The sequence below is a fragment of the Salvelinus alpinus genome, chromosome 7, assembly GCF_045679555.1.
Source record: "Salvelinus alpinus chromosome 7, SLU_Salpinus.1, whole genome shotgun sequence".
NCBI classification, from domain to species: Eukaryota; Metazoa; Chordata; class Actinopteri; order Salmoniformes; family Salmonidae; genus Salvelinus; species Salvelinus alpinus.
Genome location: NC_092092.1, coordinates 35,383,833 through 35,397,604, shown reverse-complemented (window position 1 = coordinate 35,397,604; position 13,772 = coordinate 35,383,833). Strand labels below are relative to the sequence as shown.

Here is a 13,772-nt window from a genome sequence, read left to right as displayed (position 1 = left end):
TAAATTGTATAACTGCCTTAGTTTTGCTGTACCCCAGGAAGAACGGGGATCCATAATAAATACAAATACAAACTCTATGTGGTTCTAAATCCGTAGTTGTTCAGTAGTCCGAAAATGTTAGAAACATTACCTTGCTTGACCACGCTGTAGGTCATGTAACGGTTTGTTACATGCAATATGTTTTGTGGACAGATGTTACTCTCAAGTTTTGTAATGAAACAAATGTATGCTTGAATTTATTCGGCCAATGTGTCTTCTTATTGTCTCGGCCTTAGGCCTATACAGTGCCTTTGGAAAGTATTCAGACTCCTTGACATTTTCCACATTTTGTTGTGTTAGTCTTATTCTAAAATTGATATTTTTTTTATCCTCAGCTATCTACACACCCCACAATGACAAATGCGAAAACAGGTTTTATGAAATTTTTACAAATGTATTACAAATATAAACAGAAATACCTTATTTACATACAGTACCAGTCAGAAGTTTGGACACACCTACTCATTCAAGGGGTTTTCTTTATTTTTACTCATTTCTACATTGTAGAATAATAGTGAAGACATCAAAACTATGAAATAACAAAGTGTTAAACAAATCAAAATATATTTTATATTTGAGATTCTTCAAAGCAGCCACACTTTGCCTTGATGATAGCGTTGCACACGCTTGGCATTCTCTCAACCACCTTTACCTGGAATGCTTTTCCAACAATCTTGAAGGAGTTCCCACATATGCTGAGCACTTGTTGGCTGCTTTTCCTTCACTCTGCGGTCCAACTCATCCCAAACCATCCCAATTGGGTTGAGGTCGGGTGATTTATGAAGGCCAGGTCATCTGATGCAGCACTCCATCGCTCTCCTTGGTCAAATAGCCCTTATACAGCCTGGAGGTGTGTTTTGGGTCATTGTCCTGTTGAAAAACAAATGATAGTCCCACTAAGTGCAAACCAGATGGTGCAGAATGCTGTAGTAGCCATGCTGGTTAAGTGTGCCTTGAATTCTAAATAAATCACAGAGAGTGTCACCAGCAAAGCACCCCCAGAACATCACACCTCCTCCATGCTTCACGGTGGAAACCACACATGCGGCGATCATCCGTTCACCTACTCTGCATCTCACAAAGACACAACGGTTGGAACTAAAATCTCAAATTTGGGCTCATCAGTCCAAAGGACCGATTTCCACCGGTCTAATGTCCATTGCTCTTGTTTCTTGGCCCAAGCAAGTCTCTTCTTATTGGTGTCCTTTAGTAGTAGTTTCTTTGCAGCAATTCCACAATGAAAGGCCCTTCTGCTAGCTTGCTATCCCCAGACCGCTAGCTGTCTGAATCGCCGTGTCTCTAGCCAGCCTAATTAATCACTGGACCCCTATGATCACTCGGCTATGCATGCCTCTCCCTAATGTCAATATGCCTTGTCCATTGCTGTTCTGGTTAGTGATTATTGTCTTATTTCACTGTAGAGCCTCTGGCCCTGCTCAATATGCCTTAGCTAACCCTTTAGTTCCACCTCCCACACATGCGGTGACATCACCTGGTTTAAATTATGTTTCTAGAGACAATACCTCTCTCATCATCACTCAATGCCTAGGTTTACCTCCACTGTATTCACATCCTACCATACCTTTGTCTGTACATTATGCCTTGAATCTATTCTATCGCACCCAGAAACCTGCTCCTTTTAGTCTCTGTTCCGAATGTACTAGACAACCAGTTCTTATAGCCTTTAGCCGTACCCTTATCCTACTCCTCCTCTGTTCCTCTGGTGATGTAGAGGTTAATCCAGGCCCTACAGTGCCTAGCTTCACTACTATTCCCCAGGTGCTCTCATTTGTTGACTTCTGTAACCGTAAAAGATTTGGTTTCATGAATGTTAACATTAGAAGCCTCCTCCCCAAGTCTGTTTTATTCACTGCTTTAGCACACTATGCCAACCTGGATGTCCTAGCCGTGTCTGAATCCTGGCTTATGAAGACCAGCAAAACCCCTGAAATTTCCATCCCTAACTATAACATTTTCCGACAAGATAGAACTGCCACAGGGGGTGGAGTTGCAATCTACTGCAGAGATAGCCTGCAGAGTTCTGTCTTACTATCCAGGTCTGTACCCAAACAACTCGAGCTTCTACTTTTAAAAATGCACCTTTCCAGAAACAAGTCTCTCACCGTTGCCGCTTGTTATAGACCACCCTCTGCCCCCAGCTGTGCCCTAGACACCATATGTGAATTGATTGCCCCCCATCTATCTTCAGAGCTTGTGCTGCTAGGTGACCTAAACTGGGACATGCTTAACACCCCGGCCGTCCTACAATCTAAGCTTGATGCCCTCAATCTCACAAATGATCAATGAGCCTACCAGGTACAACCCCAAATCCGTAAACACGGGCACCCTCATAGATATCATCCTAACCGACTTGCCCTCCATATACTCTTCTGCTGTCTTCAACCAAGATCTCAGCGATCACTGCCTCATTGCCTGCATCCGTAATGGGTCTGCGGTCAAACGGTCACCCCTCATCACTGTCAACCGCATCCCTAAAACACTTCAGCGAGCAGGCCTTTCTAATCAAACTGGACCGGGTATCCTGGAAGGATATTGACCTCATCCTGTCAGTAGAGGATGCCTGGTTATTCTTTCAAAGTGCCTCCCTCACCATCTTAAATAAGCATTCCCCGTTCAAAAAATTTAGAACCAGGAACAGATATAGCCCTTGGTTCACTCCAGACCTGACTGCCCTTGACCAGCACAAAAACATCCTGTGGCGTACTCCATTAGCATCGAATAGCCCCCGCGATATGCAACTTTTCAGGGAAGTTAGGAACCAATATACACAGGCAGTTAGGAAAGCAAAGGCTAGCTTTTTCAAACAGAAATTTGCATCCTGTACCTCAAACTCAAAAAAGTTTTGGGACACTGTAAAGTCCATGGAGAATAAGAGCACCTCCTCCCCACTGCACTGAGGCTAGGAAACAATGTCACCACCAATAAATCCACTATAATTGAGAATTTCAATAAGCATTTTTCTACGGCTGGCCATGCTTTCCAGCTGGCTACCCCTACCCCGGTCAACAGCCCTGCACCCCCCACAGCAACTCGCCAAAGCCTCCCCATTTCTCCTTCACCCAAATCCAGATAGCTGATGCTCTGAAAGAGCTGCAAAATCTGGACCCCTACAAATCATCCGGGCTAGACAATCTGGACCCTCTCTTTCTAAAATGATCTGCAGAAATTGTTGCAACCCCTATTACTAGCCTGCTCAACCTCTTTTTCATATCGTCTGAGATTTCCAAAGATTGGAAAGCTGCTGCGGTCAATTCTCGGGCTGACTGCACCTGTACATAACCCATCTGTAAATAACCCATCCAACTACCTCATCCCCATACTGTATTTATTTATTTATCTTGCTCCTTTGCACCCCAGTATCTCTACTTGCACATTCATCTTTTGCACATCTATCACTCCAGTGTTTAATTTCTATATTGTAATTACTTTGCCACCATGGCCTATTTATTGCCTTTACTCCCTTATCTTACCTCATTTGCACACAATGTATATAGACTTTTTCTACTGTATTATTGACTGTATGTTTGTTTATTCCATGTGTAACTCTGTGTTGTTGTATGTGTTGAACTGCTTTGCTTTATCTTGGCCAGGTCGCAGTTGTAAATGAGAACTTGTTCTCAACTAGCCTACCTGGTTAAATAAAGGTGAAATACAAATAGAATGAAGGCCTGATTCATGCAGTCTCCTCTGAACAGTTGGTGTTGAGATGTGTCTGTTACTTGAACTCTGTGAAGCATTTATTTGGGCTGCAATCTGAGGTGCAGTTAACTCTAATTATCCTCTGCAGCAGAGGTATCACTGGGTCTTCCTTTCATTTGGCGGTCATCATGAGAGCCAGTTTCATCAAAGGGCTTGATGGATTTTGGGACTGCACTTGAAGAAACTTTCAAAGTTCTTGACATTTTCTGGATTGACTGACATTCACGTCTTAAAGAAATGATGGACGGTCATTTCTCTTTGCTTATTTGAGCTGTTCTTTCCATAATATGGACTTGATCCTTTACCAAATAGGGCTATCTTCTGTATACCACCCCTACCTTGTCACAACACAACTGACTGATTGTCTCAAACGCATTAAGAAGGAAAGAAAGGCACACCTGTTAGTTGAAATGGATTCCAGGTGACTACCTCATGAACCTGGTTGAGTGAATGCCAAGAGTGTGCAAAGCTGTGTCATAACTCTCCTGTGACGATCTGAAGGATCAGGTTACAGTGGGTCTGCTCTACAGCGTACTCTCTCTCGTAAAGTGGGAGAGCGGGATGTGTGTACCGGTGCTCGACCAGTTGGCGAAAGCCAACATCAGCCACGACAGAGAACGGTTGATTGGCAACGACAATGAATTCCATTATCTTGGCGTTAATGGATTTGGCTCCTGAGTTGTCTTGCTGAAATGTTCTTACTCTTTCAAATGACTGCTCGACTTGTTGACTGCTCAATCCACACAGCAGACATTGTGGGCTAGGTTAGGAATGCTGTGTTGCACATGTAGTGCAAAATTTTACGTGGCATCATTACTTCATGTACCTACGTTATATACAGTAGGTATGCATGTCAGCTTTGACATCGGTTTTGAACATCACCGTTAAACTAGACATTGGGCCGATACCGATGTTGGCATTTTTAGCTAATATCGTCCGATTCCGATATGTTCACCGATATATCGTGCATCCCTACTATCAACATTTTCCCGTGGTGCCTCAACGTCCAAGTTAATAAAAATGTACATGATTAGTTTAATCACGTAATAATAATTACACATAGAGAGTTGATTTGATAAAATAACAGTATTCACATTTGATGATAGTCACAGACACGACAGCTGTCATCAAGGCAAAGGGTGGTTACTTTGAAGAATCTCAAATATAAAATATATTTTGATTTGTTTAACTCTTTTTTGGTTACTACACGATGCCATATGTGTTATTTCATAGTTTTAGTGTCTTCAATATTATTCTACAATGTAGAAAATTGTAAAATTAAAGGAAAACCCTGGAATGAGTGTGTCCAAACTAAATATTCAGAGCCTTTGCTATGAGACTCACAATTAAGCTTAGGTGCATCCTGTTTCCATTGATCATCCTTGAAATGTTTCTACAACTTTACTGGAGTCCACCTGTGGTAAATTCAATTGATTGGACATAATTTGGAAACGTACAGACCAAAAAGGTTCTCTGGTCTGATGAAACCAAGATTGAACTCTTTGGCCTGAATGCCAAGCGTCACGTCTGGAGGAAACCTGGCACCATCCCTACAGTGAAGGATGGTGGTGGCAACATCATGCTGTGGGGATGTTTTTCAGCGGAAGGAACTGGGAGACCAGTCAGGATCCAGGGAAAGATGAACGGAGCAAAGTACAGAGACATAATTGATGAAAACCTGCTCCATAGCACTCAGGACCTCAGACTGGGGCGAAGGTTCACCTTCCAACAGGACAACGACCCTAAGCACACAGCCAAGACAAAGCACGAGTGGCTTCGGTACGAGTCTCTGAATGTCCTTGAGCGGCCCGGCCAGAGCTCAGACTTGAACCCAATCGAACATCTCTGGAGAGACCTGAATATAGCTGTGCAGCAACGCTTCCCCCTGCAACCGGACAGAGCTTGAGAGGATCTGCAGAGAAGAATGGGAGAAACTCCTCAAATACAGGTGTGCCAAGCTTGTAGCGTCATACCCAAGAAGACTCAAGGCTGTAATTACTGCCAAAGGTGCTTCAACAAAGTACTGAGTAAAGGGTCTGAATGCTTATGTAAATGTGATATTTCTGTTTTTAATTTTTTATCAATTAGCAAAATTTCGAAAAACCTGTTTTTGCATTGTCATTATGGGGTATTGTGTGTAGATAGATGAGCAAATAAAACAATTTAATCAATTTTAGAATAAGGCTGTAAAATAACAAAATGGAGAAAAAGTCAAGGGGTCTGAATACTTTCCGAAGGCACTGTATACAGTATCACGGTGTCAAGGCATATGAACTAACAGGTTATATAGCAAACAACGCAATTATCACAACTCGGGTTGTAATATGACTTCTTCCCAATTGGTTTCCCCAGGGATTTTTACCCACTCACTGCTACTGACGGAGGTTTAAGGAGAGACAGGTGGATACAGAGGGAAATAAATGTAACTGTACAGCAAAAGCATCAAAGAAGAGCTTTTGTAAATGGCTCTTCTCTTTGGTACATAGAGAAAGAAGCCAGTTACCTGACAGCAGGAGGTTTACTTGACTTGCTTCTTCTTCTTTTTTCTTTGCCCATTGGCAAGTCACAATCAGTAAATGAAGACGCCCCCCCCATAGGGGCGGCTTTGTGATTGGATTTAATGGCCTATTGACTGCAGAGAGGGAGTTCAGTAAATTGATTTCATTGTAGCTTCTTGTGTATGCAAACATATACAATTGTCCAGAATGAACTCTATGCCTCCCTGTCATTGCTTATTTGTGCTTGAATATATGCCATTATCCTCAAAGGTAATTTACTATTGACTTGGCTCATTCACAATAAGGGATAAACGTGACATTTGAAATGTTTGGCTTTTGAACATCTGGCATAAAAGCCTTGCCACTAGGCTTATTTGCAAAAAAAGCACTACATGGCCAAAAGTATGTGAACACCTGCTCGTCGAATATCTTATTCCAAAATCATGGGCATTAATATGGAGTTGGTCCCCCTTTTCTGCTGTAACAGCCTCCACTTTCTTGGAAGGCTTTCCACTATATGATGGAACATTGCTGCGGGGACTTGCTTCCATTCAGCTACAAGAGCATTAGTGAGGTCGGACACTGATGTAGGGCGATTAGGCCTGGCTCGCAGTCGGCGTTCCAAATCCTCCCAAAGATGTCAAGGCTCTGTGGAGGCCAGTCAAATTCTTCCACATTGATCTCGACAAACAATTTCTGTATGGACCTCGCTTTGTGCACGGTGGCATTGTCATGCTGAAACAGGAAAAGGGCCTTCCCCAAACTGTTGCCACAAAGTTGGAAGCACAGAATCATCTAGAAAGTCATTGTAAGATTTCCCTTCACTGGAACTAAGGGGCTTAGCTCGAACCATGAAAAACAGCCCTAGATCATTATTCCACCTCCACCAAACTTTACTGTTTGCACTATGCATTCGGGCAGGTAGCGTTCTCCTGGCATCCTCCAATTCCAGATTCGTCCATCGAACTGCCAGATGATGAAGCGTGATTCATCACTCCAGAGAACACGTTTCTACTGCTCCAGAGTTCAATGGCGGCGAGCTTTACACCACTCCAGCCGAAGGTTGGCATTGTGCATGAGGATCATAGGCTTGTGTGCGGCTGCTCGGCCATGGAAACCCATTTCATGAAGCTCCCGGCGAACAGTTCTTGTGCTGACGTTGCTTCCAGAGGCAGTTTGGAACTCGGTAGTGAGTGTTGCAACCGAGGACAGACGATTTTTATGTGTTACACACGTCAGTGGTCCCGTTCTGTGAGCTTGTGTGTCCTACCACTTTGCGGCTGAGCCGTTGTTGCTCCTAGATGTTTCTACTTCATAATAACAGCACTTACAGTTGACCAGGGTGGCTCTAGCAGGGCAGAAATTTGGCGAACTGACCTGTCAGCAACGGGTGTGGCTGAAATAGCCGAATCCACTAATTTGAAGGGTGTCCACATACATTTGTGTAACTATGACTATCTTCTTTTCTGTTGAGGAAATGATGCTGTAATTAAATGTATTAATAACAAGCCCATACACTTACGCAATTGGCAGATTATTGTCAGATATTGCACCAATGCCAATGAGGATACATGCAGAGTGAATATGCAGATTACATTTCACTGCCAATATCTACGAAGGTCTTGAAATGGAAATCAGGGACATTGGCGTCAGTGTTGGAATTACTAGAAAAATTATAGATGTGTGAGTTTGTGGCAGCTGCAGTCAGTGACTAAGCAATTATGGTAACATTACTCACAGGATTTATTGCCGGTGACATCCCCAAATACACTATCGCTCTGTGTGTCGCCTCAACAACATGATCGTACTCCGGTTGGTTTTTCAACCCCAACAGTCTATTATGTTGATTGATTCAACAGATTAAAAAGAGCATGGTGGATGTCGCCGACAAATCAATATTAGGTATTTACAACCACGACAGCAAATGAATCAGCTGATAATGAAAGAGAGTGTCGCCATGGTGGTTATTATGTGGTTGATTAAACGTTGACCATAATGTAAGCTGATTGTTATACACAGAGGTCAGAGGGCACATGGGAGCTGGCTTACTTTTACTGCTCACATAGTGAGTGGTTGGGCCCTGGTGGGTGTTTTTCTCTTCAACAATTACCACGGTAACGCTTGAAGTTGCTTTAATACCTGTGTAATAACACTGTAACACTCAGGAGAAACATCTTATTGACATGTAATTAACAGGTCGTTACATTCTATTTCTGCGACCGCTCTGTAATCGCATTGTAATCTAAAGTGTATTGAGCTGAATTAAATTGAACAGTGGACACACCATTGGCGTGGCTTTCATGGCCTTGCATGGTGACACCTGCGAGTGGCACTGGCTGTCAGAGGTCTTACATCTTCATTACAGTCGGAGCAAAGAGTTGACAAGCCTTGTGAAGGTGTGTAGCGCTGCCAATGTGTGTCATGACGCCTGGCAGTCACAGAGCTGCAGGCAGGAGACTGACCCCGTTTAGCAGGGCTGTTGGACGCCTGCTATACAATAGCTGTCTCTTCTACTAGGTCATTGTTGCTGCGTTCGTCATTTGATTTGAGCTGGATGTAGTTTGCATGTGTGCAAAACAGGCACAGATCCAGATATTATCTCACTCTGCTGTATATTGCAGCTTTCCCTTTTTGGTTTCACGCAACACCTCAACAATGTGTCAGAGAGGATTCAGACCAACAAATTCTGCTTAACAGATTCTATCTATTTATGGCTTTGTCTTCCTGAGTTGTAAAATGTTTCTTGTCATAGTCCTATATTTGGGATCTCATCAAAATCCAACGGTTCCTGCTTGGTCGATGTGAGCCTTTCCTTGGTAGATAAAACCATTAGGCCTAGCTGCTACAGTCTGACCACCCACAGTGATTAATTTCTCAATCAGACTGAAGTCAGGGGTCCTATTAGGTAACTGTCCCACATGAATAGGTAGGCTATAAGCGTAACCACAATGGATGGCACACTAAAGCATCTCAACACCACAAAGACGGTTTCGTTTTCTCTCATAACTACCAGGGCTCCCTCCCCGAGGCTCTGTTAGTCCACTGATAAAAGCCTTCAAGATGAAGCCTGCATTGTATTGTGGGGTAATAGAATGTGGTCCCCCATAACCCAACCACCAGTATCTCCTCTGTGATTGGTCTATATCATCTAGAGATCTAGTCTTTGGCGATGGGGGAGTGAGTAGCGGCGGGAGGAGTACAACATGCCTGACTGCAGTGCACACTGAGAGTATGAATGGCTGGGCCATCGATCCAATGGTTGCTCCTAGATGAACTCTCTCCAGATATAGCAGACAGGCACTTTCATGTGTGAATCTATCTGGGGTTCCTCTTACTGCGGCGCTACGGGATGCCCTGAGCAATCTTTCCCCTGTGTGAAAGCATCTCCAGACTCTCACTGAGATTGCTGCCAGGGTTGTTGATGAGTGACACTCTACTAAATGTGTTCTCACTCTGTGTTTTTGGACTTACAGTAGAAGTACTGAATAGCGGTACTTTGCTACTGATACAGTATTAATCCCAGTAGTGATCATGGACAATGAGTTAGACAGATCTCAACAAGTTCCTTTTAAACAACTAACACCCATTGTACCCATTGTAAATGCCTAGTTTCTATACCCATGGGGTTATTATGCCAGTTGTCCCTTCTAGTGTAGTAGCGATTTGATTCATATGAGTGTATTATTTGGAGGGATTCAGTGACAGAAGACCAGTTTGATTAAAATACCTATCTAGTCAATTTGGCTATTGTCTACTAGAGGCAGATTGTGTCTGCTCTTATTTATGCCCTTCATGATGTTACACAGTTAAACAGACTTTCCTGAGATGGAAATGAATCCCATGCTTTTCTGGCAGGAAATACAATGATGACTGATACAGAACGTCATGATGCCCTGCCATCATGCAGCATGGACTTAAATGCAAACGTGACTCTGAGATTAACACTGTATCCTATTGTCCTCCATGTCCTCCATCCCGTTTATCTTATTGGGCTGCCACTCCATCACAGATAAAGCTGTCAGGGGGTGATGGATATCTAATACAAGTGTTGGGAAGGAAGGTGGGCTGGCAGAGTGAGATAACTCGCTCTGTGTGTGAAGACCAATACTTTTTGAAGTCGCAGGTGTTGGTGCTGTCATCTTAAAACCCCAGTATATTCTTATGGCCCATTTTCACATTTTGTTTTTTGAAGGTGAATTACGGAACAGTCAAGATAATATCCGAACTTGTTTGAAGGGAGTAGATATGTGTACATTTCATTCTGCAGCTGATAAAGGAGGTGCCAACAGTGCTGAAGAAGAATTCTCCCTCCAGAAGCCTTAGATGGAAGAGAGGCTGTTGATGCTGTCACCATTTGGGTCAGTTCCACACTGCGTTTGCCTAGATCCAATGTTTAGATCAATTTCACACAGCTGTAGTCAGTGCACCACAGGGTACCATCAAACCACATCAACAGTGTTTTGCCTTTGTTTGCAGAGGTGCTTTTGGAAGGAAAGGCTCAAGTTATTTGGCAAATGTTTGGTGTTCAGTGAACACAACGGAACCAGGATTGTAAAATTCACATAAAAAGAAAAGTTAAGAAGGTGTTAAACAAGAGATAAGAGAGAGTATAGGTAGGAAAATATGTAGCTTAATCCACAGGAGGTTGGTGATACCTTAATTTGGGAGGATGGGCTCGTGGTAAAGAATTGTTTGGAATTGTTGGAATGGTATGAAAAACAGTGCCTTCAGAAAGTGTGACTTTTCCCACATTTTGTTGTGTTACCGCCTGAATTTGAAATGGATTAAATTGAGGTATTTTGTCACTGGTCTACGCACAATACCCCACAATGTCAAAGTTTCCCTCCCATTTCCAAGAATCTTCCAAACATGATTTTGCAACCCTACAAGCAAGTCACATTATGAATTTTTATTTATTCATAATGACTGCCAGGGCAAGGAACTTTGTGATGAGACTATCTAAGCTGTTTAAACTGGAACAACCGTTACGGGTGCAAAAAATATAACTCATTGATTGGATTAGTTTAGAAAAAATTCTGTTATTTATCTTTGTGGAGCATAAGATTAATCAATCATTCTATGTACATGCAAAAACGCAAATATGAAATACAATTAGATTTTCTTTTAACCTGAAGTAGAGCATGCTGGGAAATATGATAATGATATTGATTATGGTGCAAATATGCCCTTTTAGGGTACCACCCCAGTGATGAGGCCGTTAGTTCCGTTTTAGGTGCAAAAATCCATCATTGTACCTTATGGTGGGTATTGAGGGTACACAAAATATGTTTGTACCCTGAGAAACAGAAATGTACCTCCACACCTTACCCCTTGTTTTGAGAGTGAGAATGTAATTATTGTACCTTTTTTTTTTATATTCAAAAATATTGGGTAAGAAAATGTACCATTATATTCTTTATCCGCACATGTACCCTAAAAGGTACTGAACAGTACTACGTGAGATAATTATGTGTACCTTTGAAGGTACATTATGTGTATTTTAATATTTTTGTACCCCAGGGAACAATACCGTACCCTTATTTCTAAAAGTGTGTCAGTATTGACATATGCTCCAATGACTCACTTAGAAAACGTTCTCACTACGTGGCATTTTGGTAAATGCATGTTACACCTCCGGCCGTTAGGAGAACGATGTATTGTTCAAACACTCATAGGCTTAAGTTCCATCACTATCGGGAACCCCCCCCCCAGGGGAATGACCAATCTGCTCTGATTAGAGAATGGCAGTCATTCATCTGGTGGCAGTCTGTAAACTGTGAGTTGTTGCTGCTTGGTGAATCGCCCACTTGCCAGAATCAGATACATCAATGCAGAGATAGGGATTTTGGAGCCTGCAGGTCTCTGCTGGACATTCAGCGACATTCCTTCCCTCACGTTCCAGCAATACTTTCAATCTCCCCCATCTGTCACTTCGTAATGACTTAAAACTAATGTCTGTTTTGCTATTTCCCTTTCCCCTATATTTTTCTTCTAGCCAGTGTCCCATTTTTCCGCTGAGCCCATTATTGTGGAGTCTGCATACCATTCTGCTGTTATCCCTCTCTCATGTCCCATTTAAGTAATGAATTTAGAATTTTATTGTAGTGCATTAGCTTTGACTTCTCCCCAATCTGGGCAACAGCAGCACGGAGCAGCACGGTGACATTTCCAGCTTGTCATGCTCACTTTCACGGACCGTGCATCAGCGGGGGAAATGAAAAAGTGTGCTCTGCTCTGTTGTTTTCCCTTGCAGATGGGAAGGTGGAGGTGACAAAGGAGAGCATGAAGCTGTGCACCATGGGTCCTGGGAAGGTGTTTGGGGAGCTGGCCATCCTCTACAACTGCACCAGGACGGCCACCGTCAAGAGTAAGTCTGACCAGTATAATAGAGGCAGTGGGTTGCCCAAGCACTGCACACCATAGTTGAGTTCAGTTATAAGCTTGACCATAACTGTCCACAAGCTTATCTGCCATATACTCCCTGGACCTGATATACTAAGCATTTGCACATGTTATTTTCAGAAGGTAAGAAAGAAATCCCTATCCAAGCTTAGTAAATCAAACTTACTGGCCTTTCAGCAGCAGTGAGTTGAGCTGAGGCGATTAACGTGTAAAGTACACATTTTCATTCTCTGAGCTTTGTTTGACTCAATTATGAATATCCACACGGCATGGAATCGGACAAATTATTCCCCCTCTTATAAATTAATTCCAGGTGAACACACTGGTCGATTTGACTAATTCTACCTCCCAGATACTGATAACAGCCTCTGAGTAGTTTGTTGTGCTTTGAAGGTTACATTTCTGCTTTTGTCAAACACAGAGAGAGAACTTAAGCACACACACAGATGAACGTGTCTATCTTGAGGAGATTCACTTTCTATTTTTACACTTTGATTAATCTACGTAAGTATGGAAACATGACCGAAAGCAAATGCAGCCATTATCTTGCCACAGTTCCTTGTAGTGACAGCTATATATTTCTGTTTGCTCTGAAGCCAATGTAAATGGTAAGAGTAGCAGCTGTTGATGAAAACAAATCTGATTAGGCTATCTCATGCACAGCATCCATTTCAATTGTTTTTATATATCAAATCTAGTTTTTCGGGGAAGGTTTAGAGCGCAGTGAATACACCCACTCAGGCACTCCCACGCGTTCATTTAGGTCTGTGTAACCACACAACCCACCTGCGCACACACACAGATCATCACAAAGATTTCAACATGTTTTTCTAGACCCTGTTCATACTTTCAAAAAGAGAAGATGATTTGATTGTGTAAATAGCCCAATGAGTCAGCCTAGCTGAAACAACATGTCAAAATCTGCTCAAATCCTCATTATGTTAGCTTTAATTGATTCCAGCTACATTGATTCTATCAAAGGACACACATTATGCACATTTTCTTTAGCCACGAAGAATGTGTAAAGAAATCACTTTGTTTCTTTTCCTCTGAAACACATCAAAAGCTTCCCTCACATGCAGCTTTGATGAGTCTGCCACCAAAAGATTGCCT

General features: G+C 42.6%; 1 protein-coding gene across 4 annotated transcripts in view; it reads left to right on the top strand.

Moving 5' to 3' along the window:
• LOC139580888 (cGMP-dependent protein kinase 1) overlaps positions 1–13,772 on the top strand; it is a 161,185-nt gene that overhangs the window by 60,564 nt on the left and 86,849 nt on the right. For all 4 annotated transcript variants that reach the window (XM_071410014.1, XM_071410013.1, XM_071410012.1 and 1 more), the window contains exon 3: positions 12,511–12,624. In XM_071410014.1, coding sequence (XP_071266115.1) covers positions 12,511–12,624 — 114 coding nt within the window. The remainder of the gene's footprint in view (positions 1–12,510; positions 12,625–13,772) is intronic.